This window comes from Microtus ochrogaster, linkage group LG8 (genome assembly GCF_000317375.1).
Source record: "Microtus ochrogaster isolate Prairie Vole_2 linkage group LG8, MicOch1.0, whole genome shotgun sequence".
NCBI lineage: Eukaryota > Metazoa > Chordata > Mammalia > Rodentia > Cricetidae > Microtus > Microtus ochrogaster.
Genome location: NC_022033.1, coordinates 16,658,410 through 16,683,865, shown reverse-complemented (window position 1 = coordinate 16,683,865; position 25,456 = coordinate 16,658,410). Strand labels below are relative to the sequence as shown.

The following is a 25,456-nucleotide window of genomic DNA, read 5'->3' as shown; positions in this document are numbered from 1 at the left end:
AGAGAGAATGAGAATCATGGGCTATATTTAGTGCTGAGTGGCTCTGCATAGTACTTCTCTTTCTCTTTTTAAATATTTATTTTTATTATTTTCACTACACGCTTATGTGGGAAGTACGTGTTCACCAGTTGTACGGCCCGGGTCTGCCCTTGTTCCTGGGGTGGCTCTCGAGGACAGCTTCTGGTCAGCTGACAAAGCATTCTGTTTGTTCCTGTACTTCCCCTGCCCCGCCTGGTGATTAGCTGTAGGGCATTGACTCCATTGTTGGTATGGTAATTTCCCACCTGCCTGGGCGGAGGTCCTTGGGCAGCAGTTAGGTAGATAAGGACTTCCCCAAGTCTGAATAAATGGCATTCCGCTGATCTCCTTTCGAATGACCCAGGTCTCTTTGTGTGTTTTTTCAACCTCCAGGCCCTTGCCCGACTCGCACACGGTACAGTGGCGCAGAACTGTTCCGAGGGTGTAACACAGAATCGGGTGTTACAACCAGTGTAGGTACCCTTGGGGCCAGAGGCATCAGATTCCCTTGGTTCTGGAGTTGAAAGCAGTTGTGAGTGGCCTGATGTGAATGCCGGGACTCAGTAAGAGGACAGTAGTCTTGTCTAACCACTGAGACACCTCTCCAACCCCAGTATCTTTTCCCTCAGGACTGCTCCTAACTCCCATTACATGGCATGCTGAACATCCCGTCCTCTGAGGATTCACGTATCTACTTCTTTGACATGGAAACCTTCTTTCTTACCCTAATACCATCCTCTGTGTTCATTTTTACTCTCGCTTCAAAGCTTGGCTTTGTGCCCACACACTCCGAGAAAGCCTGTACTATTTTTTTCTTTGGTTAGTTTTGAATTTCCCTTCCTACTCCAATGGCATCCCCAGCAAACAGTCATTTTAGACTTCCTACGCTATATTGGTATATGTGTGTTAGCTCTGCCAGTGCCTACCATTTGCTGAGTGTGTATTATAAGCCGGCTACCACACAGAGTACTTGGTATGCACTACTTTGCTAGGTTCTTATATTAGGTCAGGGAAATAAGAGGCATTGCTGTTGTCAGTCCTGGGATGCCGGCATTGAGATGCAAAGCAGTTAAACACCTTTGCTGGCCTAGAATCCAATCCTGTGCAAACCCAAAGATGAACTTCGCCACCTCTAGAGAATAAGGGGCCACATATCAATATGAAATTTCACTTAATAAACAAGCAATAAAAGCTAACTGGGTACATAAAACTCTGGCTCGGTATTTTTCATTTACCAGGCATGTCACTTGGAAAATTGTAGGTACTTCGAAGTCAGGCTCTTTGCCCAAACCATGCAGGTAATAATAGGTATCTTGTAAAATGAGTTTAAGGAGGGTAGCACAAGTCTTCATTTAGCCGGCAGAGCCTGGTGGAGGCCCCCTTGCTTTACCTTCCAGGGATACTAATCTGGCGTGATGCTCAGCTAGCAGGTATAAGGACCCAGGGAGAGACAGAGGCTCTTCTGGTGAGTGAGAAGCAGAGGTAAGGTGTGGATTATAGATCTTAGCAGAACAGGGAAATGGAAATAGGAGTAGGACCCACACACGGAACTGGAAATACCCTTCACCGGTGCCATTTCTCTTCTGAGATGCACAGAAGAGACCAAGTCACCTGGAAGTTAGTCTCTATCATGTCCTCTTGTCAAGGACATGGAGTGGAAACAACATTAGTCATGTCTGAGTGAGATATTTAAGCTACTAACATTTGGCTGTAACTTGTTATTGCAGCAAAGCTAATGCTATCCTGACTAACCCATTTGAAGAGGAGGTGGCATGGTCTTCCTTTTCCTGCACCAACCTAATTTTTCGAAGACCGGAGGGTTTGTGATTTATGTCTCTTTGCACAGAATTTGTTTGACATATTTATAGACTTAAGCAAACATGATAAAAAAAAAAACCTTGAGACTGTAAATAAAAAGAAGGCTAGAATGTGGAAGCCTCTGACATTTTCTTTTCAAAGCAATGAATGTCAAGTATAGAGAGATACTACTGGGCTACAGCTGGCCCTAGAGAAGAAAAGCTTGAAGTCAAAGTAATTTTTCAGTTTTGGTATGGAAGTGAAGAGAGCTAAGAGCTCCTCAAGCCTCCTCAGTTTCTGCTCCAGATTTTAGATCTTAACTTAAATACCCCTGAAGAGATACAATGCCTGTTACAACCTGAAAGCACACGTACCAATCATCAGTAGGAAAAGGATATGGAGAAGGGCTAATGAATAGAAGCTAAACAATCCTACCGGTGGTTCATGGAATATCTTATGATAGAGAAAAAAAGTCTCTATCATTAGTGATATGGCGTCATCTCTGAGCAGCATTCCTGGAGACCCGAAGGTTTTATTCTCCTGAGCTTACATGGGTTCATTTCCTGAGTGGAGATAATAACAACGGCCAACATTTATTTAGCACCTGCTGAAGGCCACGCCTTATTTCTTCCAACACAGTGTAACCTCTCATCACCCCATCTCTACACAGAGTCCTCTGACTGACTGCCATGTAGCTGACCCCTCACCTGGACCGTTTCCTCCTGGAGGGAGGCGAGTTAACACTCAGGGAGTAAATGAAAATTATAAATCTTAGCAAGCTCCTGAGACAAGATCCACAGGGCCGCCTCCAAGATGACATCAGCTGTGCCAATTGCTGGGGAGAGGAGATTCTGAACAGCAGAGCTGTGCACACGTCACACAGACAGCTCCAGGGACACAGTGTTCATGAGCTTTCATCCATGCTAGGGGGAGGCTTTTCCGGGAGGCAGCTGCTTTTGAGCCTCCCCTACTTCCGTTGCTTACCGCAAAAATCCCACTGACTCTCTAAGCTAGATTTGTGTTGCACCATTTCTTTGAGCTGCCATTGGTACCCTATCTGAGGTGAACAGATGTTGGCTCACATCTCACTAAGAAAAGTCTCATAATACTAGAGCACATAGGTATTTAAATTTTGGGATCCCTCCCCCCATTTGAGAGCCCACTGATGGGGTTTAAATTCTTTTAATTTTTAACCTGCATCTTTAGCCTATTCCAAATTTCCCCCATCCTTCCCTCCTAGGTCTCATTTTCCCTTTAAGAGGCTAAGTTCTTTGGAAGCACAGATGTGAGCTAAAGCCAACCCAGGTATCTCATGTCTTCAGGAATGTACTTGGAGGACAAGAGTCTGTGTTGACTTTAGTTTTCCTAGCCTCTGTTGTACCAGCTTTGGCCTTTGTGAGTGGGGTGCAGGGGAGGTGTGTATGGAAGAATGCAATTTGCACTTGTCTAGGGTGGAAGAAGACAGGAAAACACAAACAAGACCAGAAATATATGCCAGCTGTTGCCTCAAGAAAAATATTAAAGAACGGGTTAGGATTTTTCAAGACCTTAAGGTTCTTTTATGGTGTCCATTATGTTGTAATCTTTCATCTTCTCATACAACCCTCAGAAAAGCTATATTATTCCATTGGCATTTCAGGATAGAGATGGAAACAGGGCAGAATAAGGGGTGGTAAAGGTCAAAGGGACTTTGTTTTATTACACAACTCCAAGCCCAGAATATTCACCCCTTAGTCTCAGCTAGGGAAGAACAGCAACACTATATTTCAACCCTCCAAACTCTCGCCTCCAGCTCCTTTTCCCACAGTTTGAAAGAGTTCAAAAGACTGGACAACAGTCAGGATTTTCTCACTGGACTATGTTTTTCTCTCGCAATAGACATTTCATTATGTCCCTGTTCAGCTACCATAGCTAGGCTTGGATGTGCTGTGTTCTTGGGACTCTTCTGATACTGCTGAGCAGGTTTGGAGGAAAGAACAGTGCCTGGACATGGATATGTATACGTGTATATGTAAAATGTCCGGGTAAGGTTTTTATCTGAGCAAATGATCTTTAGATGGTGCAAAGGGCAACATCATCTCTGTACACTTTCAGCTTCTCCACCTTGATTCTAATCTGAGTCCCTCTGACACATGGCGGAAGGATATAATTGCATGTGAAATGTCTAGGGTGTAGTCTATGGCCTTCTACAGAGATCCAAGATCTATAAAGACCTGTACAGTCAAAGGAAGGGTGGAAGCTCCTTGTCTAATCTATCATACGCTTGGGTGAGTGACAGAAAGAGTTAATGATATCCGCTTTCAAAGTGATGCGCTAGCCTCGGAGATGGTAAGTGACTTGTCCCAGGCCAAGCAACTGAACTTGGAGACAGGATTTGAAGCCAGGTGTCTGAGTCTCACGATTTCAAGCAAACTCTCCAGGATGTGCAAGAAAACCTTTCAAGTAGAATTGGGCCAGTGCGGCTGGCAGTTTCCTACATAGAGAAGACGATTTTTACATCGCTCTTGGATTGTTGTATCACACGTGGCCTGTTCTTCTGTGGATAAGGAAGCCATGAACACATCATCCTCCTGTCCCCAGTCTTAGCATCTGCAAAATGAGGGCATCTCTTTAAAGAAGGGCTATTGATTGTCCCTGTCAGTTCCTGTAGGAGTGAGGATCCATTATGGAGAGAGGAGAGAGAAACGCTGGGTAAAATGGCTCACTTCAGGCTCAGACTTGCCAAAAGATGGCACATTTACAAAAGGCCATTGTCCATGCCTCTTGCCTGTTGTCGTTGGACAATGGGTTTAGTCCATCCTTAATGGACAAGACAGAGCTGTTGGTGCCACTGGCCCTGTGTCTCATGCTTCATTATTCTGAGACTTCACTCTCAGCACCTACTCCAAGGGGGCTGCTTTAATGGGATTGTTAGAGTGTTTACTAGATTAAAACTGTGGCTGTCTTTTGCAAAGCAACTCTGCAAATGGCTTTATGGGTTTCCGGATTTATTTTGTTTCAATGACTCGGCTCAGTTTGCAAATCAAATCAAGGCTGATTTTTCTAACTGCCACTCCTGCGCACCCAGCAGGAGTCTGTGAAGCCAGCTGCATTCTCCTCAAGGCTGGGGAAAACAGTGGGGCTGCTATTGCCTGCCTGTGGCTAGTGTGGCTACAGCCAAGTGCCAGAAGACCGGCGACTGTGTTTCTGCTTGAGCCTATTTGTTCAAGAGATCAGGAGGACAGGTCATAGGAAGTCATTTTATTTCTAAAAGGAGAAAAGAAGACAAGATTATGTGACCTCAAGGATTGATCAGCAGGAATTAGAAGAACTTAATGCACAGGGCTCTTTCCAATGAAGGGTCAAGGAACTCCTGGCAACTGGAGTGTCCAAAGTAAAAAGAGCTCCCCGAGGGAGTTGTGAAATTCTTGTCTATATGAACCACAAGAAGAGAATGACCTGCTATTTTGTTAGTGAGGATTGTAGATCACACAATTTTTCCTCTATTTTACCTGACTTTTATCTTCTGAGAGCACAGTCCTAATATATAATTTACTCTTAGAAAAAAGTGGGCAAGGAAAAATAATAACCTAGGATCCCTCTACCCATTAACAGGTTAAATAATAAAATTAATAATCTAGGGTCAGCTGCCTATTGATCCATTCATTCACAGAAACATCTGTCCATCTATCTGTCCACTGATCAGACAAAGCATCCTGGTATTTGTTCAACAAATATTGTTGGACATCAGTGTGCGCTAAGATCTGGGGACACGGTGATCATCAAAACAGACGTGTCTGTCATTTGGCATCAGTTAGGATGGTAAATATTAAACATACAGACAAGGGCATGCATGTTTGCAGGTTGTACCTGCAAATCACAAATCAAAATCAAAGTGGAAATCTTGGGAATGTATGCTACTTTGGTAGATAGGATGGTCTCTCTAGCAAGTAAGATTCAAGCTGCAACTTAAAAGATGTCTATATGTTAAGCTGAAACATATGGTTGCTCATGATGAACAAAGGCCCTGAGGTTGGGAGCAACTTCAAGTAAGTTCAAGAGTTAAATGAGAGACTTTAGAGACAGCTCAATTGGTAATGTCCGTGCCCTGCAAGCAGGAAGTCCTCAGATCAGATCCCTATAATCTATTATAAAAAGCTATGTCCAGTGATGTGCACATGTCATCCCAGTGATGCTCATGTGGAAGATGCACATAGGTAGACCATTAGATAATTGTGGGAAAGCTAGCCTGGCCTATATGAAAAGCTTCCAGGCCAATGAGAGGCCGTGTCTCAAACAAAAGGTGGAAGGAACTTGAGATGTGGCCCTTTAAGCTGTTCTCTGATGCTCACACATGTATCATGCACACGTATACTCCCCCATAAAGAAATAAACAGTGCTTAGAAAAGCTAGGAAGACTCAGTGGATAAAGCAGCTTGCTTTGTCCTTTGACTATTTGTTATTAGGCTAAACAACTTGAGTTTGATTCCCAAAATCCACGTGTTAGATGGAGAGCTTCTTCAAGTAGTCCTCTGATCGTCATATGGATTCTGTGGCACACATTAGCCCCACATTACAAACCACAAAAGTCAATCATCAATCAATCAATCAATCAATCAATCAATCAATCGTAATTCTAAAAAATAATTGAACAACGACTATATTCTGGAGTGCAGTAGATAAGAGGGGAGAAGCCTGGATGAGGATAAAGGTCAAACAGGGGTCACATAATGCAGGAAAGACTGGTAGGGACCAGCATGCTGCTACAAAGTAGCAAAGCTCCAAAGGGTACACAGAGGCCCATCAGATATGGGCAGTGGAACCGTCTGGTATAGTTCTGTAACTGAGTAGCATGAGCAGACTGTTTTCCACCTGGCCTCCTCTGCCCCAGCCAAAAGGGCATGCACTCAGCTGTTTGGACATCTCCTTCAGCAGTGACAGCTGGGATTGTCTTCTGCCATTGAGGCTGATGCTCCTTCCATATTTTATCTCTTATTTGAACTTCAGCACCTCTGAGTTCTAAGTATCTCATTCAAAGTTCCCACATGCTCCCTAGGAAAGCCCAATCCACTTCAAATTAAGTTAGTCCTTTAACTATTTCATACAAGTGAAGAAATACATTCTGATTACTCACCCTATCCTTTCTTATCTCCCTCCCAGCTCAACCCCCTTCTCCAATGAGTTCCCTTCCAGGCTTCATGCCATTTGGGTTGATTTTATGACCCATTCAGTTTTATCAGGGCCATGTGTGTGTTCATGGGATTGGAACTGTCCATTGGAGTCTGGTGGTGTCACAATGGGCTACACAATTAAAGGCAATATCCCTCCTTCCCCTTAACTTATCAGTAGCAACAAACAGTCCTGCAGTGAGAGTTAGCTACCCACCATCCTCCTTCATCCATGCCTGATTCTTGACAGGTCCATTCCTGTGCAGACCCAGTGAAAACACAAGCATTTGCTGTGATTTCCTGATTGTAACGACTGTCTCTTGCCCAGATTGCATGTCACAGCCCTTCTCCCCATCCTTGAGCGCTTACATCCTTTTCACCCCTTCTTCTACACTAAAACCTCCTCTGCAACACTGCTTTTGAGCATGTGAGGCTTTCATTTCCCATATACTGCTCAAGTTGACCCCATCCCCAAGCTTCCAAAGATGAGCTCTGTCTAACGAGATACCATCAACATGATGGTATAATGTATCCAGGAGTCTTGTAGAAGTTAGAGGCAGAAAAAAAAAAAAAAAAAAAAAGAAGTTAGAGGCAGTAGAAAGAGACTTTTGATTTGGCACCCAGTTCCTCATTTCAGGCTGGTGTAGCATCAGGATGTGACTAAGAGCTTAAAACCAGAACTTTCTCCCAAGTCTAGTCTAAGGTTCACCTTTGTTACTTACTCTATAACTACCTGAGAGACTGTGGTGGAAGAAGGAGCCAAAGTCTGATGAAAGCTAGGTGTCTTCTTACTATGAGCTAAAACAACTTCAGAAACATCTGTATTCACTGTAGATCTATCTTAGTTTGACCTGCCTGGAAAAAAATCTTGCTCATCCCATTCCATTCTTTTTTACCAATTACAGATTTCTTTTGAGAGTCCTTCCTGAATAGGGCACTAGAACATGTCTCTAAATTCTTGCCTTGGGTTCTGCTTCTAGAGATCACGGGGAGACACAAATTAGAATTACTGAGTATATAATGTAGCAAGTAATGGTTTTAGGGTCAATTCAGATTGACCCCAAATGAGTAGTTAGGGCTGAAATACATGATAATTGTCTGGCTCTATGGGATTCATATAGATGCCCATGGACAACAGCTAGAGAACCCAAGGTCATGAACAAGACAGCAGCAAGTTACTTTATCACCAGAGTGCTGGCCTGTGTCTGGCATGTGATTTTCTTCCAGGTACGCAAAGCCTGTCAGCAGAACCCCAAGAAAGGTTACCAAAATGGCTGAAGGGTTGTGATTCTTAAAGAGATAAAGATGATATCTTTCTAGGACTTTATAATTGCCAGATTCCTGGGGAATGCCCAGGATCAAGTCCCCCTCCCACTGAAAAAAATATTGACAGCAAAATTCCACCAAAAAGAAATTTCACATACATAGTAGAAAAGGAATGAGGGGAGTCATGTATCTTTCTCATTTCAGTGCCTTATGGGTAATATATGGATTCAGGCAGCATTTGCTTTTGATTGACCCCAGGATGTTCCAAGTGTTGTAACTGACATGAAATAGACCCAGCATGAATCTCCTTCCCTTAACCCTACTGTTGTATTTCTCAAGAATCCTTTTCCTCTAAGGCTGTATTGATAAGGGATGGCTCCCTGGGCAATGACAGGATTCTGTGTTAGGTAGTTCTCTACCCTCCTCCCAAGTGGTAATGGCATCTCTGGGAAGAAACTGTTGAATCTCAATGCACTACAGAAACAGGATGAAGATGCTGGAAATGCCCCTAAAAGCATTGTCTGGGCTTAATCAGCTAGGGATTCCGACACTCATTCATGCATCCCTACAATTTCACACACTCACCCTTTACCTGTGATACTAAAGAAAGCTAGCCTAAGGTCTCTATAGAGGAGACACAGCTATGCCATGGAGAGACAGACAGCCTGTCTGCTCTAGTTCTTCTGATATCATTGCCATTCTCCATCTGCTGAGTAACGTGTCTTCGGAGAAGCCAGTGGAGTAGCCTTCTATACATCACAGGACTATGGCCCTGAGACCGGTGGGAAAATACAGTCTTATATATTGTACCATTGTCCTTCTATGTACCCATTGCCTCTCAAGTCACATGCTCCCGAGTCTCAGGTTAAACAGATCTAGTAAAGAAGTCTTTGAAGGAACCAAGGTCTCAGTGTTCCCTAGAACCCACAGCAGGGAGAGGAATCATCTTGGCCTCTTCCTTGTGTAGAGTGAGAAAAAACTGGGAAGCCATGGGGCATTGCCATTGAAAAGTTTTCTCTCTCCTCTTGGGCTACCTATTTAAGTGGGATGCTGTAGACACCCAGCTTCCTGATTTCTGTCTAGAGCCCAGTGCTACCCAATTGATGATGTTCTTCCTTCTACAGTATCTGTTTTCTTCAGTGGCAAAGCCTGCCACGGCCTGTGATTTGTGTCACTTTTGTCTACAGGCCATCAATTCTCCCTGCCTCAAGAAGACTATTTTATCTCTTTCCACAGAGTCATTTGAGTCCCTCAGAGGGAACAAGTTAGGGACATGCCAGCTCAGTGGCTTCTTATAACCAAGAGTCACAATGTTCCATCTTCTTCCTGTATCATCCATTTGCTGCCTACATATGCAGCTGAATTCTTAGAATTTAGAAAACTTCTAAGAGACCTTGGAGCATGCTTTGATAGCTAGATATCTACCCCATCCATTTCTTTCTTTCTCTATGTCTCTATGTCCTCTTTCTCACTCACCGTCTCTCCTCTTCTACCTGTATGTATGTGACTCCTCTGTTCATACACATGTGCACATATTCAAATATATGCACATATAAACTTGAGTCATTGCCTGTGTCTGTTATATCTATGATGACACGTAGAACTATATTTATAAATTTTCTACCCTTGGAAGTAAAGTGTGAAATTGTGTATGTCGTGAATAAATGCAGAGCACAGAGCCCAATTTTGTTTCATGAGCATTGGTGGGGGAAGTTCTTGTTGAAAATATCAATTCTGTAAGAAAAAAGATAAACCTGATTTCTAACCATTCAACCTTGTAATAGGTTAAATGATAACAAACCATTCATTGATTTTGTTTTTTTTTTTTAAAAAAAAGTAATAAAGAGAAACATGTACCAATTGCAAGAGCCAGGCAATTCAATTATAATTAGGAAAACAAAAGTGATGAGCCTGAACAATGGTGCCTCCGTGTTTTGGGGGATAAGTGAAGAAATGTGAAGGACACAACAATGCGGTGTCTGCTTCCTCATTTTAAAGGCACCAATACTAATCACCTCATACTTGAAAGCCGTGTACCAACTGAATAAAGTACAAAGCCTCAACTACTGCTCTAATAGACAAGCTTGAAGAAAAATATCCACAAATGTAGACACAAATACAATGATGTATACATGTACATATACAGAATACAATTTAAAAATATTTTACATTCATTGTAAAATCTATCCATCCATCCATCCATCCATCCATCCATCCATCCATCCATCCAATAAATATGTTTGGAGCTCTTAATATGCTTTAAGCTCTATGATATGAACATATTTTTTGGAGATACATGGTGTTGGTGAAATGACCCCCCCCCCAATAATTGTCTCCCTTTAGTTTTAGAGACTGTTGCTTAAACTTCCCTTGTGGGAACAAAAGGAGCAATGCTTGTATTGCTGAAGAACAGCTATAATCAGACAAGGGCAGCTCAACGTACCTTTTGTAGCCAGACGCACACAGTTGATTTTTGTCTCCTGGGAACAACAAAAAGAATGAGACAGTAGTTAATTAATTGTTGATTATATAAGGATTATTCTATAAAAACACTTGGGATTTGTACATATACATATGTATGTACATGTATCTAATTATAATTTAAAATTTGTCCTTTCCATTTCTCCCCTATTGGGATCACCTTTTAATCTCAGCCTCTTTCCTCTCAGGCTTAGAACATATGCTGTTTGGTTTGTTTCATGGCACCTACTACCTTATCAACCTTTTCACCAGACAGAACTACTTCATAAGTATTCCAATACCCGAAAAATTTAGCAATGTTCAGTGGTTATATGATAGTGTACAGGGTGCTTTTTTTTCCCTCAGGTATGAATTAGCATAAGGAACCAGCCTTCCTTGGGAAACTTTGTTATGAGCTGCAATATGTCTACCTGGACAGACTGAATGAACACTTGATAAAAGTCAAGGCTGTGTAAGATGTGTTATGAATCAAAAAAGTTTATGTTCCAAAAAGATGATTTGATCCTGAGATTTTTCATGCTTTTCATAGTCTTTATAACTAAAGCTCTCTCTCTCTCTCTCTCTCTCTCTCTCTCTCTCTCTCTCTCTCTCTATCTCTCTCTCTCTCTGCAGCTGTGTGTGTGTGTTGGGTCTTTGTCCCCCTTTCCATATGTGTGCATGCATGTGCCTGTCTGTCTATCCGTGTGCCTATTAGTCTGTATATAAAATCTTTACTGGGTGAACCATTAGCCGTTTCCCAAGAGGAAAGGTCCCATAAATCGGTGACATTGCCGGCGTACTGTGGAGTTTCAGCAAAATGTGCTCATAAGGATAATCATCTTGGCCCTTCTTTACCAGAACTCATTTGCCAGGATGTCCTGGAAGCAGTAGAAATCCCATTGGACTAAATTATAGCGCAAAGGTAATGCAGCAAAGAAAGAAAAAAGAGGGACTGCAAAGGTGTGAGGTGCCAAAGCAATATCTGTCAAGAGCCCAGAGCTTATTATAGGACCCATACTGTCTTGAAGGTATTTGGGTCCATCGGGTTAGAAAGATTGCATTGCAGTAATAAACCCCAGACTTCCATGGACAGAAACACCAAAGGCTTATTTGCTACTCAGACTACCAGGCCCACATAGGTATATGGCTGGCTCTGAGGGATGGGGGTGGGGTGGTATGTAAATCACTTATTTACTCTGGGAGATAAACATAACTGCTCAATTCATTTTATCCCAAAGGAAACAAATGCTGAAAAGGCAAACTGTAGAAATCAAAAGCTTTATGTCGGAAGTGACAGTCTCAATCTACTCCTGCTTCATTGGCCAGAGCAAATCATAAGGCCACACCCAGTGTCAGTGTGGAAGGGAAATGGAATCTTCCACATCTTACACCAGGAGCAGAGAAGAAATGGCAATGTTGCGGGCCCAGACTGTTCCGTCTATGCGTGCCCCTGAGTGCTATAACTGGTTTCTTTCACTAGATTATGTACAACTCCCAGTAATTAAGTTCTGCTTTCCCAACTCTAGCTCCTGGCTGCGCAGAGTGTTTATCTTTGTTTACAGAGGAAAAGGATGGGACACTGAAAGATAGGTGTCAGATCAAAATGTTCTTTGTCAGCAAGTGGGAGATGGTTGAAGGGGAAGGGAGAGGCAAGGAGGGTAGCAGAGAAAAACGTAGACCTCAATAAAAATCAAAAATAAAAAAATAATAAATAAAAAAATAATAAAAAGGTAAGAGTTCAAGTTTTCTGAGCACCTTTGCTACACACACATCCTGGGACACCTTCTCTTTTGTGTCTCTTGGTGTGCAATGATGAGAGAAGGAGGGCACAATCTTTCTTAGGCCTTGTCCACATATATCATTACCTAGACTATAGCTATTTTAATTACTAATAGTGAGCTTCTAGTAACATAGCCAAAGTATAGAATTATATTTACCACTGTGGGTTCTATCTTTTTTGATATGATTCTAATAACATATCCTATTTGTATCACTTACAAATTTTTAGAAAGCATTTTTTCTAATGCTTCATCCAAACTATTAGCCAGTGTAAGCAGGAGAATGCCCATGGTAGAGCTCCGGGACAGACACTACAAGCTCCTATTCTGACTGACATTCATTTGTACAGCAGAGTCTTTCAGTTAGCCAGTTACCAGTTCCTCTGACAGCTCAAGCCTTCTGAGTTCTTAAATAGCTCAGGGGCTCATCCTTAGTAACTTCTGCACAGCAGAGGCTCGAGATGATGGTCAAGTTCATTGTAAATAGAGCTCCACTGCCTACTGCATTTGCCTAACCTATCATTCGGAGGTGCCTCTTAAAGGAAGCAGGTTGGGTTGGCCCAACTTGTTCTTTGGAATGAGCATTTCTTTTTCCATTATGAAAATGTCCCTGCAAAAACACTGTGTATTTTATAAGATGAAAACCATAAATGTTAAACAGTTCAGCAAATTATGGTTCAAATATTTGACGGATTCCATTTAGGATTACACAGAAAAATTGAACCTTGTTATATTTCAAATAAAAGGTTACCTTTAATTAAAGAATATATCCAGAAGACAGAAAGAAAAATGACCAAAAAGACATGCAAAAAGTAGAACTGATATTCCAAAGGCTAAAGTCATGGATAAGTTGATATGTGTACACGATGTTAAATGGACAAACTAATAGTTTGCTTTTCATATTTGGAGGGAAAGGAAGTCCTTAAATTCTCCCTGTTTTTCAGCTCTGTGCTTAGTTTAAAGGGTCTGATATAGTTTGAGAAAATGTGACCCTCAGAAAACTAAAACCCTTCAAATGGTGGTGTCACACTGACCATCGCTGGGCAACTGGAAAGAGGGAGCGGTGTAAGCTATGAGTCAGGGGCTCATCAACTTAATATCAGTGCAAAAGAAAAGGAGTTGGAAAACACTGTATGAGAAAACGTGCCATTTTATTCATGGCAGTTGCGAATAACAGTGGGCGAAGGCTGGATGAAGCCATGACTGTTGGAGTAATGTGAAAATATAGCCATTCTTTGGTACCCAAGACAGAACCCCCATGGATACAAAACCCACAGAAATTCAACTTCCTTAAGTGTGTCCTCCAAACTCATGACTCTGCATTTGTGAACACAGGCAGAAGACTGACTGCACTTAACTTTAAAGAGATTCAATCTAATCTTTCTGATATAAGACGCTGTTTTCACAGAATAACCTTGAACATAGAAAATGGCCTTCCCACTAAACATGTTGGACCCAGAGTGAAAACTAAGAAAGACATGTTTGTCTAACTATACAAGAACCATGAAGGACGTGGTGGCACATTAACACAGCAGAACATGAAGACGTTTTTACAGCTAAAGTGATGGTGAGGGCCATGTAACTACATAGAACTGTAAGCATATGAAATATTAAGTGAGGGACTGGAGTGATGGCTCTGTGCTTTAAAGTACCTGCTGCCATTGCAGAGGATCTAGAGAAAGTTCCCAGCATCTTCATAGGAGCTCACAATGACCTTAACTCAAGTACCATGGGATCCAGTGCTCTCTTCTGGTTACAAAGGGTGCCAGGCATACATGTGGTGCACATACACACATGCATGCAAAACATTAATACACACAAAATAAAAATTTAACAAGAAAATATTAAACGAATAAGCAAAACATTATTGTTGCTCTAACTAATGGGTAATTCTAAGCATGAAGAGAGGTCCTGAAGGGCATGTAATTGTTGCACTGTTAATTAGATATGACATACAAAAATACATCTTAAGTACAGATCTTAAAATAATCTGACAAATTTTTCAAAGGTAAGCATAAATTTATGACAAGCACCCAAGTCTTAAAAAGACCCAGTGCCACCAACATCTCAGATGTCTTTTCCAGGCTCCTCAGCACTTCCTTTCTTCAAAAGGGTAGATTAACCTGCCATCTGTGGGAATTTTACAAAATGTGTGTCCACATGACTGGAACTCTTGGGTAGCTACAAGGGTTTATTCCATCACCTACTCTTGATACCCTGTATCACTTGTGAGACTTCCTAACTTGACCTAGAATCGTCTGCCTCTTCATGACTTCAAGCCTGAAAACCAGGTTGCTTCCTAACACCACACCTTCAACTCCACACTTGGCAAAGTCTGTTTTCTACAAGGCAGAGTGCATGTCTGGATGCATTAAGTCTTCCTGACGTTCACAAACACGAAGCTGACATGTTCACTTTTTCCTATGTTCCTGACAGCTCTAATTCCATAAGCAATTTGTCTTGGTTGGTTAGAATTAGGTAAGGAATCACAAAGCCCTGAGTCACTCCCTTGACCTTCTGGTTGATTGGATTGTCAGTAAGCAAATCGGAGCCCTGCTGGACACTGTAAATTCTATTACATGGGCGGTCTGGCCAGTCAGTGTGCATATGTCTAGAGTCCCGATCAGATTAACAAGAAGGAAGTGCTTTCTTTGTGCTGAGATTGTGTTAGAACTTTGAGGGTATAGTGTTTTCTGCTCTATCTCTATCATACCTTTCTCAGGGTCTATAATCTGCATTGAAGCAACACACATTACTTTCTCATCTTTTAAACCTTGCTCATGTCCTCCTTCCTGCCATAGACTTGACAGTCTTCACACTGGTGCATGTCACCTTGGGGTAGAACTTATAACAACCTCACTTTGATACTTGTGTTATGACTTCTTTAGGTACTCATGTTGGGACTTCCCCTCTACTCCAGGCTCTGCCAGAGTTGTGCAAGACTGAACAAGTCACCTTCTGTTTTTATGACTCTGTCTCCCATAATCAAATGACAGAGGAAAAGACTCCTTTTGTGGAGAAGCTGGATCATCTTGAGGACATTATCAAACATTGAATCTGGTCTTAACTACCAGTACTATTCCTGCCTTTCCAGCATTCTGTCTTCTTGATACCACTCTGTTGTACCTTGCCTTATGCAAATCCGTTTTTACATTATTACCTATATTATGTCTGCAAAGTCTTTTATCATAAGCCAGGTCTGACTTACCCAATAGTACACTCATCCAACCTTTAACAATTATTGCAATTGTCAGATGCCTCTTTAAGGTAAAATCTCAATGCAAGTATCTGTGGCATCAAAGTGTGCCCATAACTTCAATTCAGAAGTAGAGTTAAGATGATCAACCCCCAATCAAGAAGCCTTGGGAAGGTGACTAATACTTGCACTTCTTACTATATTATCCTGTTAGATTCCTGATCTACTATAATGAGGGCTTAACTCTGACCTCATAGTTTTCAAAAGCTTATTCCAGTTCCCTGTCTTATGTCTCTGTCTTCTCTATTACTGAACTTCCTCAGTTAGTCTGATAGGACTTGACCTTCTGTCTGCAGTCTTGCTGCAATTTTTCCAGCTACTCTGACTTATACCTTATATTTCCTCTAAGACCCAAGAACCCGACAACCTACCTAATCCTTTGTTCATTATTCCTTGGCCAGCTCTTCAACACTTACTGAATGATCACTATGTATCTGGCTTTGTTCTGGGCACCGTGGCTACAACAATGAACAAAACTGATATGGTCTTTGCCTTGGCAGATTGTCACACCCGAGATGAAGATAAACATTTAAATGACTGTCCTCCCAAGTAAATATCTAATCGCAAGAAGCTGTAAGCAACGGGAGCAAAAAGGTGTTGGGTGCTGTACATGTGTAAAGAAAGCAAAGTGGACTGTGGGAGGGAAGGGAGACGCCTTACAGCTCGGAGAGAATAGTCAGTCTGGCACCTGGAAGAGAAGTACGAGTCAGATACATGAAGTGTCAAGGAGGGCTGTCCACACTCAAGAACAGATGTGCCAGACATCTGAAGTAGGAAACTGAGGAGTTCAGAGGAGACATAAAGAAGTCTACAGTGGCTATCATCACAACAAATTACTTGGACCATGGTGTGAGAGGAAGCTATATATAGCAGTATACTCTATACTTTAAAAGCAAGAGAGTCATATAAACAGGAAGAGAGCTAATTTCCATTTAGATTTCTAACATGTCAGACCCACTGTATAGGGGAACAGACTAAGAGTCATAACACAATGAGATAGAGGACAGAAGATGGTAGAGGAGACAGACCAAGAGGTGAGTGTTAGTGGGCTGGACCAGGTGGAGTCCTGCAGTGGCCCTACAGCCTCCCCTTATCCTTGCAATGCAATGTTCATCTCGGCTCTGTTTGACTCCAGAGCTACTCCATTGCCATAGTCCATACTTATGTATATAGAGCTTCTAACTCCATCCTGGCTTGTAAAAATCACTGCATCTTCAGCCCAGGCTTCCTACAACCTGAGTCTCCCGATCCTTAGGCTGCTCCTTATCTTCTGTGGAAACAAAACTATGGAGTAAGTGCTAGGGCCATTTATTTAAAAAAATAACTCCTCTCTTCAAGCACCACAAGTCTACATATTTTATAGCTTTCTTTCCATTCTTCAACTAGATCATGAACACCACAATCACCCCACACCTGCCCCTTGATTTTTTTTTCCCTCAGAAGACAAGATTAGATGACATTTTCCAAGGTTACACAGTTGGCAAGCCAGGCTGAATTACAAAATAACCTTTAAGTCAGTGGCCTTCTTTTCTGGGTGTCTATATGCAAACACCCCTTTGAAATTCACCTGTTTGTTTGTTTTTGAGTCATATGTAGGCACACAAAGATGGCAGAGAACAAACAGGCTAAGCAGGTTTCAATTTAGTGAAATCTGATTTGAATTGGCACAGGAACCTGAGAAGAGCCAGAAAGTCAGAGACAACAAAAGGAAGCCCATGGGGAAACTTTGGAGGACCCAGCACTAGGGAGGTAGTAAGAAAGACAGAGGCTCCTCTGTGGAACACGTTCAAGGAAATGCCTTTTAAAGGGTACTTTTAATTTGGCAGAATCGTACTTGACGTAAGTTACTTCCAGGCATATGTGTTAGTGCCTATAAATCCTCAGTCACCAAGGAAAAGCTAATATGATGTTTCAGGCTGCAGAGGGATAGTTGTAGTGACACACTGTGTTAGGTGGACACTGTCTATTGCCACCTTGCAAGGTGTTCCTGGATCCCATCAGGCTATGCTTCTTGCAATAGGCAGGACCCAGAGTCCAGCTCTAAGGGAGGAAACAGGATCCTAAGTCACACGTCAGTCTATTCACAAACTTAGAACCAAACTTAAGCTCACCAATCTTCACTTGGATCTTCTCCCCAGGTGATTCTCTTGTTTCAGCTCCACCTTCTCTCTGTGCCTCCCTTCAGTCAGAGGATCCCATTAAGGTCAGGAAAGAACAGCCAAAGTTCAACTTTAATTGCAGCTGCTCCAACCCCATCTTCCCTGACCTGTCATCATTAGCCGCAACCCATCATTCTTTCCCTGACCCTTTTAATGCTCTTGACTTCCGGGTTATTCTGCATTTTGGATTTCTACCTGTCTATCTTTTCCTTGTCACTTTTTCCTTTTTGGCTAGATATTTATCCTTTGCTGGACCAACAATCTTTGAACATTCAATCTTCATGACTCTCAAATTTGTTTCTCACACTGTTATTCTTGGTATTAAGTCTCACATATCTGTATGCTTGAAATATTTATAATCAAATAGGCAAACCCTGAAGAGAATTCTATCTACCCCTACCATTTTTACTCTTACAGAATCTACCACCAGCCTCAATTAAAGTTCTCCTCAATTTGCTAATCAGTTATTAAAACAAAAGAAACAAACAAACAACCCCCCCCCAAACTTAGATTTTATCATTGATTATTCTGGTTACATCACCACCTTCTACAACCAAATGAACATTTATCCCGACTGGCTATGAATAGTAGAATAACTATATAGCATCCGATATTCCTGCATATTTTCAGATACAATACAGGAAAAGAAAATTAATCAGTCAATATCTACAACCTCCACAAAATTAACAAACAGAACATTATTAGTACATCATAGTCCTTGTTGACAACATGGAAAGAGCCAAACATGAATGAAACGTGTCTACGACTGTCAACACAAGTCATCACAAAGGGCAAAGATCTCAAAAGTAAGCAAATGACAATCAAACTCACCATCAATGGTGCAAAGTGAACACTCAGTAAATCTATACTGCAGGGACGGCCTAGGAGGCTCAGTGGGTGAAGGCACTTGCCGCCAAGCTGGATGACCTGATTTGACTCTATGTCCCCACATGGTGGAGGGAGAAACGAGATTCCTGAATGTTCTCCTCTCCTGCCACATGCGCTCACACCTGTGCCCCTTATGCTTGTAGAATAAATAAACTGTCCTTTAAATCTTATATTGCACTATCATGTCAGATCAGAGTGTTTGTGATTTGTAAATTTAGTAAGCCGCTGTAAATCTACACAATAAAATCCTGAATAAATAATAAAGTAACCACACGCAGATGATGGAAGTATTCCTACCAGAAAAGCAAACAGGCAAAGGAGGAAACAAAGGTTAAAAAAAAAAAACAGTTTACAATGAATTAAACATTCTAGAAAAAACTTTGGTTTAGAAAATAGGCCAATTAAAAGCAGAAATGCTACAGGAACCAGAGGGAGAAAATGCAAAGAAAGTAAGTTTAACTCATAAAGAAGTAGAAAAAAAGAAACGAAAGTCACCTAAGAAAGGATGATTAATTATAAGAATCCCAAAAGAGAAATTTAATAAGCATTTGAAGACAAAAACCAAACTAAACCATGACTATGAAAATGAAATAAAGAGAAAAATTAAGAGTCTAGAAAAAGTGGCCTAGAAATAAGACAAAAAACATAGCACACATGCAGGCAGAGAATCCCCTATTAGTCAGAAAAACATTTGGGCAGGTATTTAATAGTCTAAGAGGTTACAGGAAGTAGAATAAGTTTGGGTCCATATACTGAAAGAATATATAGAGCTCTGGGAAATTTACCTAGGTAATATTAAATGGAGGACATAGAATAAGAAAACTATTAAGTCAAAAATCATTTAAGGAGTGAGGAAATATCAAATAATTCCCATGTGATTATAAAAATAATGTGTGTTGTGTAGTTATTTGCCAAAATGACCTATAAAGGCCCGTTCACTCTGTAGTGTAGTTTAATGTCAATGTTTCTTTGCTGATTTTGCTTATCCTACAAATAAGGACACAACAAAAGAAAGAGAAAAACAGAAAGAAAATCCTTCATAAACATTTTGAACCTAGAGTACAACATTTTCAACAAAATAGCAGTAAATTGAATCCAATAGCAATTGAAAATGATGGCCTCCAAAGTTGAATTGGGATTATTCTAGGAATGCAAGGATGGTTCAGTCAAACAAATGAAACTCACCACAACAACATCAAGGACAAAATACACCAAAATAAACGAATAAATGAAAGGGCTTTGAGAAATTCAACATTCTTTTGTCACACAATCCCTAAAATATAGACATAGAATTCTGCTCTTCAACATAATAGAATCTAAATATAATGAACTCACAGCCAATATCAGTCTGGGTGGGAGCAAAGCAGAATGCATTTCCTCTAAGGTGCTGAATATAATTAAAGAGTATCTATCCTCAGCATATTTTATTCTTCTCAAGTACTGGGAGTTAGACCTGGGCTCTCCGCTAGGCTGGGCAAACACATCACCACGGAGCTACACTACCTTCTCTTCTTTTCAACTTTCAAAAAGAATCTGAGACAGAATTTTGCTAAATTGACCAAGCGTTGTCTTAAACTTACGCTGTAGCTAGCTCAGGTCTTGAACTTGCAATCTTCTTGCTCTCGCCTCTTATGTAGCTAGAATTAAATGCCTTTTGGCCTTCTCCTCACTCCTATTCAATACTGCACTGGAAGTTTTAGCCAGAGAAATCAGGCGAGAGAAGTACAAGACATACAAAAGGAAAGAGTTAAGGTCAAATTATCCATTTGCAAAAGACGACTATAAATAATACAGGTGCTAGGTAAGGAGGAAAGGCACAAAGACAAGACACAAACTTGGAGCATTTTTTTAAACCAGTAGCTAGCTCACTGAGAAAGAGGCCCACAAATACCAAAAGGCAATCACCTTTGAAAGCACTTTAAAAACAGAAATCATTTAGCTAAGGAAGTAAAAGATATCTACAATGACTGTTAACAAGACAGACGAAGTTAGAGCAATAAACAAATAAAATATGAAAAGTCTTCCTTTATTCGGGGGTTGGAAGAATTAAAATGGCTCAATTGTCCTTATCACTCACAGCACTTTGCTGATTTAATGCAATTCTCATAAAAATAAAATCCAAGCCATTCTTTGTATAACCAGGGGAAAATCCTAAAGTTCATGTAGAAGTGAAAAGGAATCAAACAACCAAAACCATCTAAGGAAAATGAGCAAGCTGGAGGCCTCACAACACTGAATTTGAAGTCATAATACAGAAGCCTCATAACCAAGAACCACATAGTAGTGGCACAAAAATGGATGCATAGGTTAATGCACGGAATTAAGATCCTTGAAATAAACACATCTGCAAGCAACTGAATCCAGACAAATTCATACAAACCATGCATTGCAGATATGGCTGTTACTTCAAACAATAGTGTTGAGAAAATTGGATATTCCTATATATAAAGGTTGAACCTTGATTTTTCAACTGTCACCCATGTAAAAACCAACTCAACTGATCAAAGACCAAAATGACAGATACAATACTCTGAAACCACTATAAAAATACATATCAGAATATTTTATTATTTTTTTATTTTTTATTTTTTTGGTTTTTCGAGACAGGGTTTCTCTGTGGCTTTGGAGCCTGTCCTGGCACTAGCTCTGTAGACCAGGCTGGTCTCAAACTCACAGAGATCCACCTGCCTCTGCCTCCCGAGTGCGGGATTAAAGGCGTGCGCCACCATCGCCCGGCTATATCAGAATATTTTAAAACATAGGATAGGTTCTCAACAAAGTTTAGCTGCCCATTATTCTTTATACCGTGACAAAGGCTTGTGGGCTTTTTCCAGTCTACTTTGGCATGTCTATTGATGCATCTGTCTTCAGTTCATGCGTAGGTGGTCATGTCAGTAAGAAAACTTCATGTATGTATCCTCAGGCCCTTAAAATGTTTCTTCCTTCTCTTTAGCAATGCTGCTTGAGCCTTAGGTGGGGGAGTGTTTTGTAGATGTAGACATTGGGACTGGGTTCCACAACTATGCATTTGGTTTGGTTATGGTTTACTAAATATTTGTCCTTATACCCACAGATGATTCTAGTCCCTCTCTATCTCCTCCCCCAGCGAGTAAACTTCTCTTTGCAACAGGTGGAGATCATTACAGAAGACACAAAGTCTATTTCTTAAAGGTGGCTACAAGGTCATCGGCAGTTGTTTCTACACCCTGCAGGCATTATTTTCCATCCTGTACTGTACCCCTTTAATCCAATAGCCCAGATAAATAGTTCTTCCCTTAATCTGTTTCTTGTCAGATGTTTTTTTCACACTAATGAGAAAAGTAACTGATATGATACTTTACATACTTCCCCAAAATAAGCACCGGTCATCAAAAATCTGAACAGGAACAAAAATCCACGTAAGACTTAGAAGCAAGCACAGGTGGGTTCGTTTGCGTCTGGATATGAAAACTGGAGCCAGTTTTACCTCTGGCTCAGTGCTGAATGCTAGAAAATAAATCAAAATGATGTATTGGACTGAATTTTATTTGTTGTGACAAAAACACTTTGAGTCGAGTCAAAAGATGAGTAACAAACTGAGAAATTTGCAACATCACCCAGAGGAAGAGTTCATATCTGCGCTGTATAAATAACTTGGAAACTGATTGAGAAAAGGTGCAAACACTCGGAAGCCGGGCAAATGATATAAACAAGCAACTCCAAGTATTTAAAAATGTCTCAGACACAGATTACATCAATTTAGTTTGTAGCTTAAAAAAAAAGGTAAGTTAGTGCTGTATTGATAAACATTTTTATATAAAATTTGGTAGATATGAAAATTAGACCCTGTGAACTTTTGACAAGCGACCAGAAACTGTCCTATAGGATGATGGGAAAAATGGCCACTGAGGGCAGAGAGAAGGCTCCGTGGATAACGTGTTTATTTTCCAAGCACGACAGCTGAAGTTCAGATCTCTAAAACCAGAATAAAAGCCAGGCAAGCGTGGCAGGCCACTTGTAACCCAAGAGCCTGAGAAAAAGAGAACAGGATTTTTAGATCAAATTAGCTAGACTAGTCCCAGTCAGCAAGCTCTAGGTTCTCACTGCCTCAATACATGCAGTGCAAAGTTACTGAGGAAGACACTGGACTTCAACCTTAGACTCAGACATGTGTTCTATGCTTCCTTCCGTCACTGTGATAAACATGATCGTAAAATGGCACCTACTGGGGAGAGGGTTTGTTTAGCTTAAAGCTTACAGACTATCATGGAGAGAAGTCTAAGGAACTCAAAGCAGGAACCTGGAGGCAGGAGCTGAAGCAGAGACCATGAGGAATGCTGCTTATTGGCCTGTTGCTAGGCTCATATTCAGCCACCTTTTTCCTACTGTCCAGGCCCATCTACTTAGGGATTGCACCACCCACAGTGGGCTGGGCCCTGCTACATGCATTGGCAATTAAGAAAAAGCTTCACAGGGCATTCTCAAATTGAGATTGTCTCTGCTCAGCTGTGTCAAGCTGACAATGGAGACCAGTCATCGTAACACACACTTGCACAGATGTACATAGTTGTCTGTATACAAGTATGTATGCACACATAGACAAACATATATGCACACATCCAGAGAGGGAGAGACAGAGGCAGAAAAGAGAGAGAAAAACAGGAAGACACACAGAAAGAGATGAGAGACAGACAGACAGAAAAGGGAAAACAATAATTGATTCATTCAGCCCATATGGAAGAAGATTTAGCAACAAGCTACATAGCAGTCAATGATTAGAACATTGGAACTGATCATCTATTTCCTGGCAACTTACTTGGATGAGAAGCTTCCAACAGACATGCATGCACACACGCCCACATTGGAGAAATATCCTCTCTCTCTCATAAATGTATGTGTGTGTAGGTGTGTCCACACTTCTTTATTACAGCAAAGTTCACAATTTAAAAATAGCATAACTTGCATGTCCACATGTGAGAGTGACAGGGAAGAGTGATGATGACCTAAGTGACACCATTCTGTTTAAAACTCTCCATGGTTTCCCAGACAGAATCCGGAAACTTCCACTCCACGTGCCCTGCCGTACACAGGCATGACCACTGTCTCCTCCAGTTCCTTCTTAGCACTCCCTCTAAGGGACACAGATCTTACTTAGGATCCCACAATGCACCATGTTGTCCTCAGGCCCCTATGTCTAGTCTCTGCCTCTTGCCTTCTCTCCAACAACCTCACTAAATCTCCACAAACATAGCAGGGAGTCCTTCCATCTCTGGACTTTGGTTCATATCTGAATATTTCTCACATCCTTCTCCTAACTCATTTCCTGCCTGGGAAATAGCCTCTTAGACTTCAGTAGTCAATTCAAGCGCTGCTCTTCTCCAGATCTTCCCATCTACCTCCAAGCCATGTACTGGGGCTTCTGATGCTGTGGTTCCTGGAACAGTTTATTGCACACATTTGTTTTCATGGCTGTCTTCTCTACTGGACTATGAGCTCCCTGAGGACAGGGCTGTATCCCATTCATCACCCATCGACTCAGAGAAAGCCCTTAGTAAACAGCAGTTGGGTCATCATCATCATCATCATCATCATCATCATCATCATCATCATCATCATCATCAAACTCCCCTTACACAGCTGGAGCCTTTATAAGACAGAGGAAGACACACTTTAAAGAGTAAATGTGTGTATGGGGTGGGGTTGGAAGAAGCTGGAATGAAGCCACCGATTGCATCTGTTTGTTTTCTCCCACAAGAAAGGAACTGGGCAGTCTATAAACTGCCTTCGCAGGCTATAGTACATAGTTCCCCATTGCTCAGCAATAGGAACTCAGGGATCTGTATTGGTTGCAAAATTTGTCTCCTAATTGTGATGTCAGAAGCGTGTTTCCTCTGGGCATCATGGAGAAGGGCTTAAGCTTTCCACCAAGAGCCGCAGACCCCTAGATCTGAAGCTGCTTAAGCCGAAGCTGCCCGTCATGATTTGCTGCACCACATGGGCTTGACCTTAATGATCCCTTCTCTCAGAAAGCAATCTAGGGAGCTCTAATTACTAATTGATGTTTGTAAAGCCTCCGAAATTCTCAGGTGACAGATGTAATCAAAGGCCAATTTATTATGATAATTGTTATTAGTACAGCTTCTCATTAGTTTTGGATGTTAACTGCAGGGCCAGCAGGTGTTTTAAGACAGCATAGGGGAGCAAGCCTGGCCATGTCTACTAGGAGAAAGAGAAAAACAGTGTGGCAAGGGGGACTTGGGGCAACTTTAAGAGACTCTTCTTGACTTTGGCCCAGAAACATTTCTCTACAAAAACACTTTGTGGGAGTGGAGACTTGGAGTGAAGAGAACACTAAATGCATGGGCTATTCTGAAGTTTTGTATGGGGTCATATCAAAACAACAGCTCATCTCTTGATTCTGGAATGTATTGCCTTGCTCCTGTGAAATAAGAGTACTTGTACTCGCTGTGGTTGGAGGGTGTTTTTAAGGTAAGAAAATATGGTTCTAGGGATTTAAAAAAAAATAGGGATTTGTCAGTTTACCAGTTGAGACAGAAGGATTTCCGAGACACAATGGTAGCACTGAAGCTGAAAAAACACAGATTACTGAGAAGTCTAAAGTAAAACACGGACAGGATTTGGTAATGACTGGACATGGAAGGGGGTTTGGAAAGCCTTGTGCAGCCTGAACATCACTGACCAATGGGA

General features: G+C 41.4%; 1 protein-coding gene across 13 annotated transcripts in view; it reads right to left on the bottom strand.

Moving 5' to 3' along the window:
* Window positions 1–25,456, bottom strand: part of Ptprt (protein tyrosine phosphatase, receptor type T) — a 1,084,941-nt gene that overhangs the window by 192,309 nt on the left and 867,176 nt on the right. For all 13 annotated transcript variants that reach the window (XM_026787014.1, XM_026787020.1, XM_026787015.1 and 10 more), the window contains exon 13: window positions 10,672–10,708. In XM_026787014.1, the coding sequence (XP_026642815.1) occupies window positions 10,672–10,708 (37 nt within the window). The remainder of the gene's footprint in view (window positions 1–10,671; window positions 10,709–25,456) is intronic.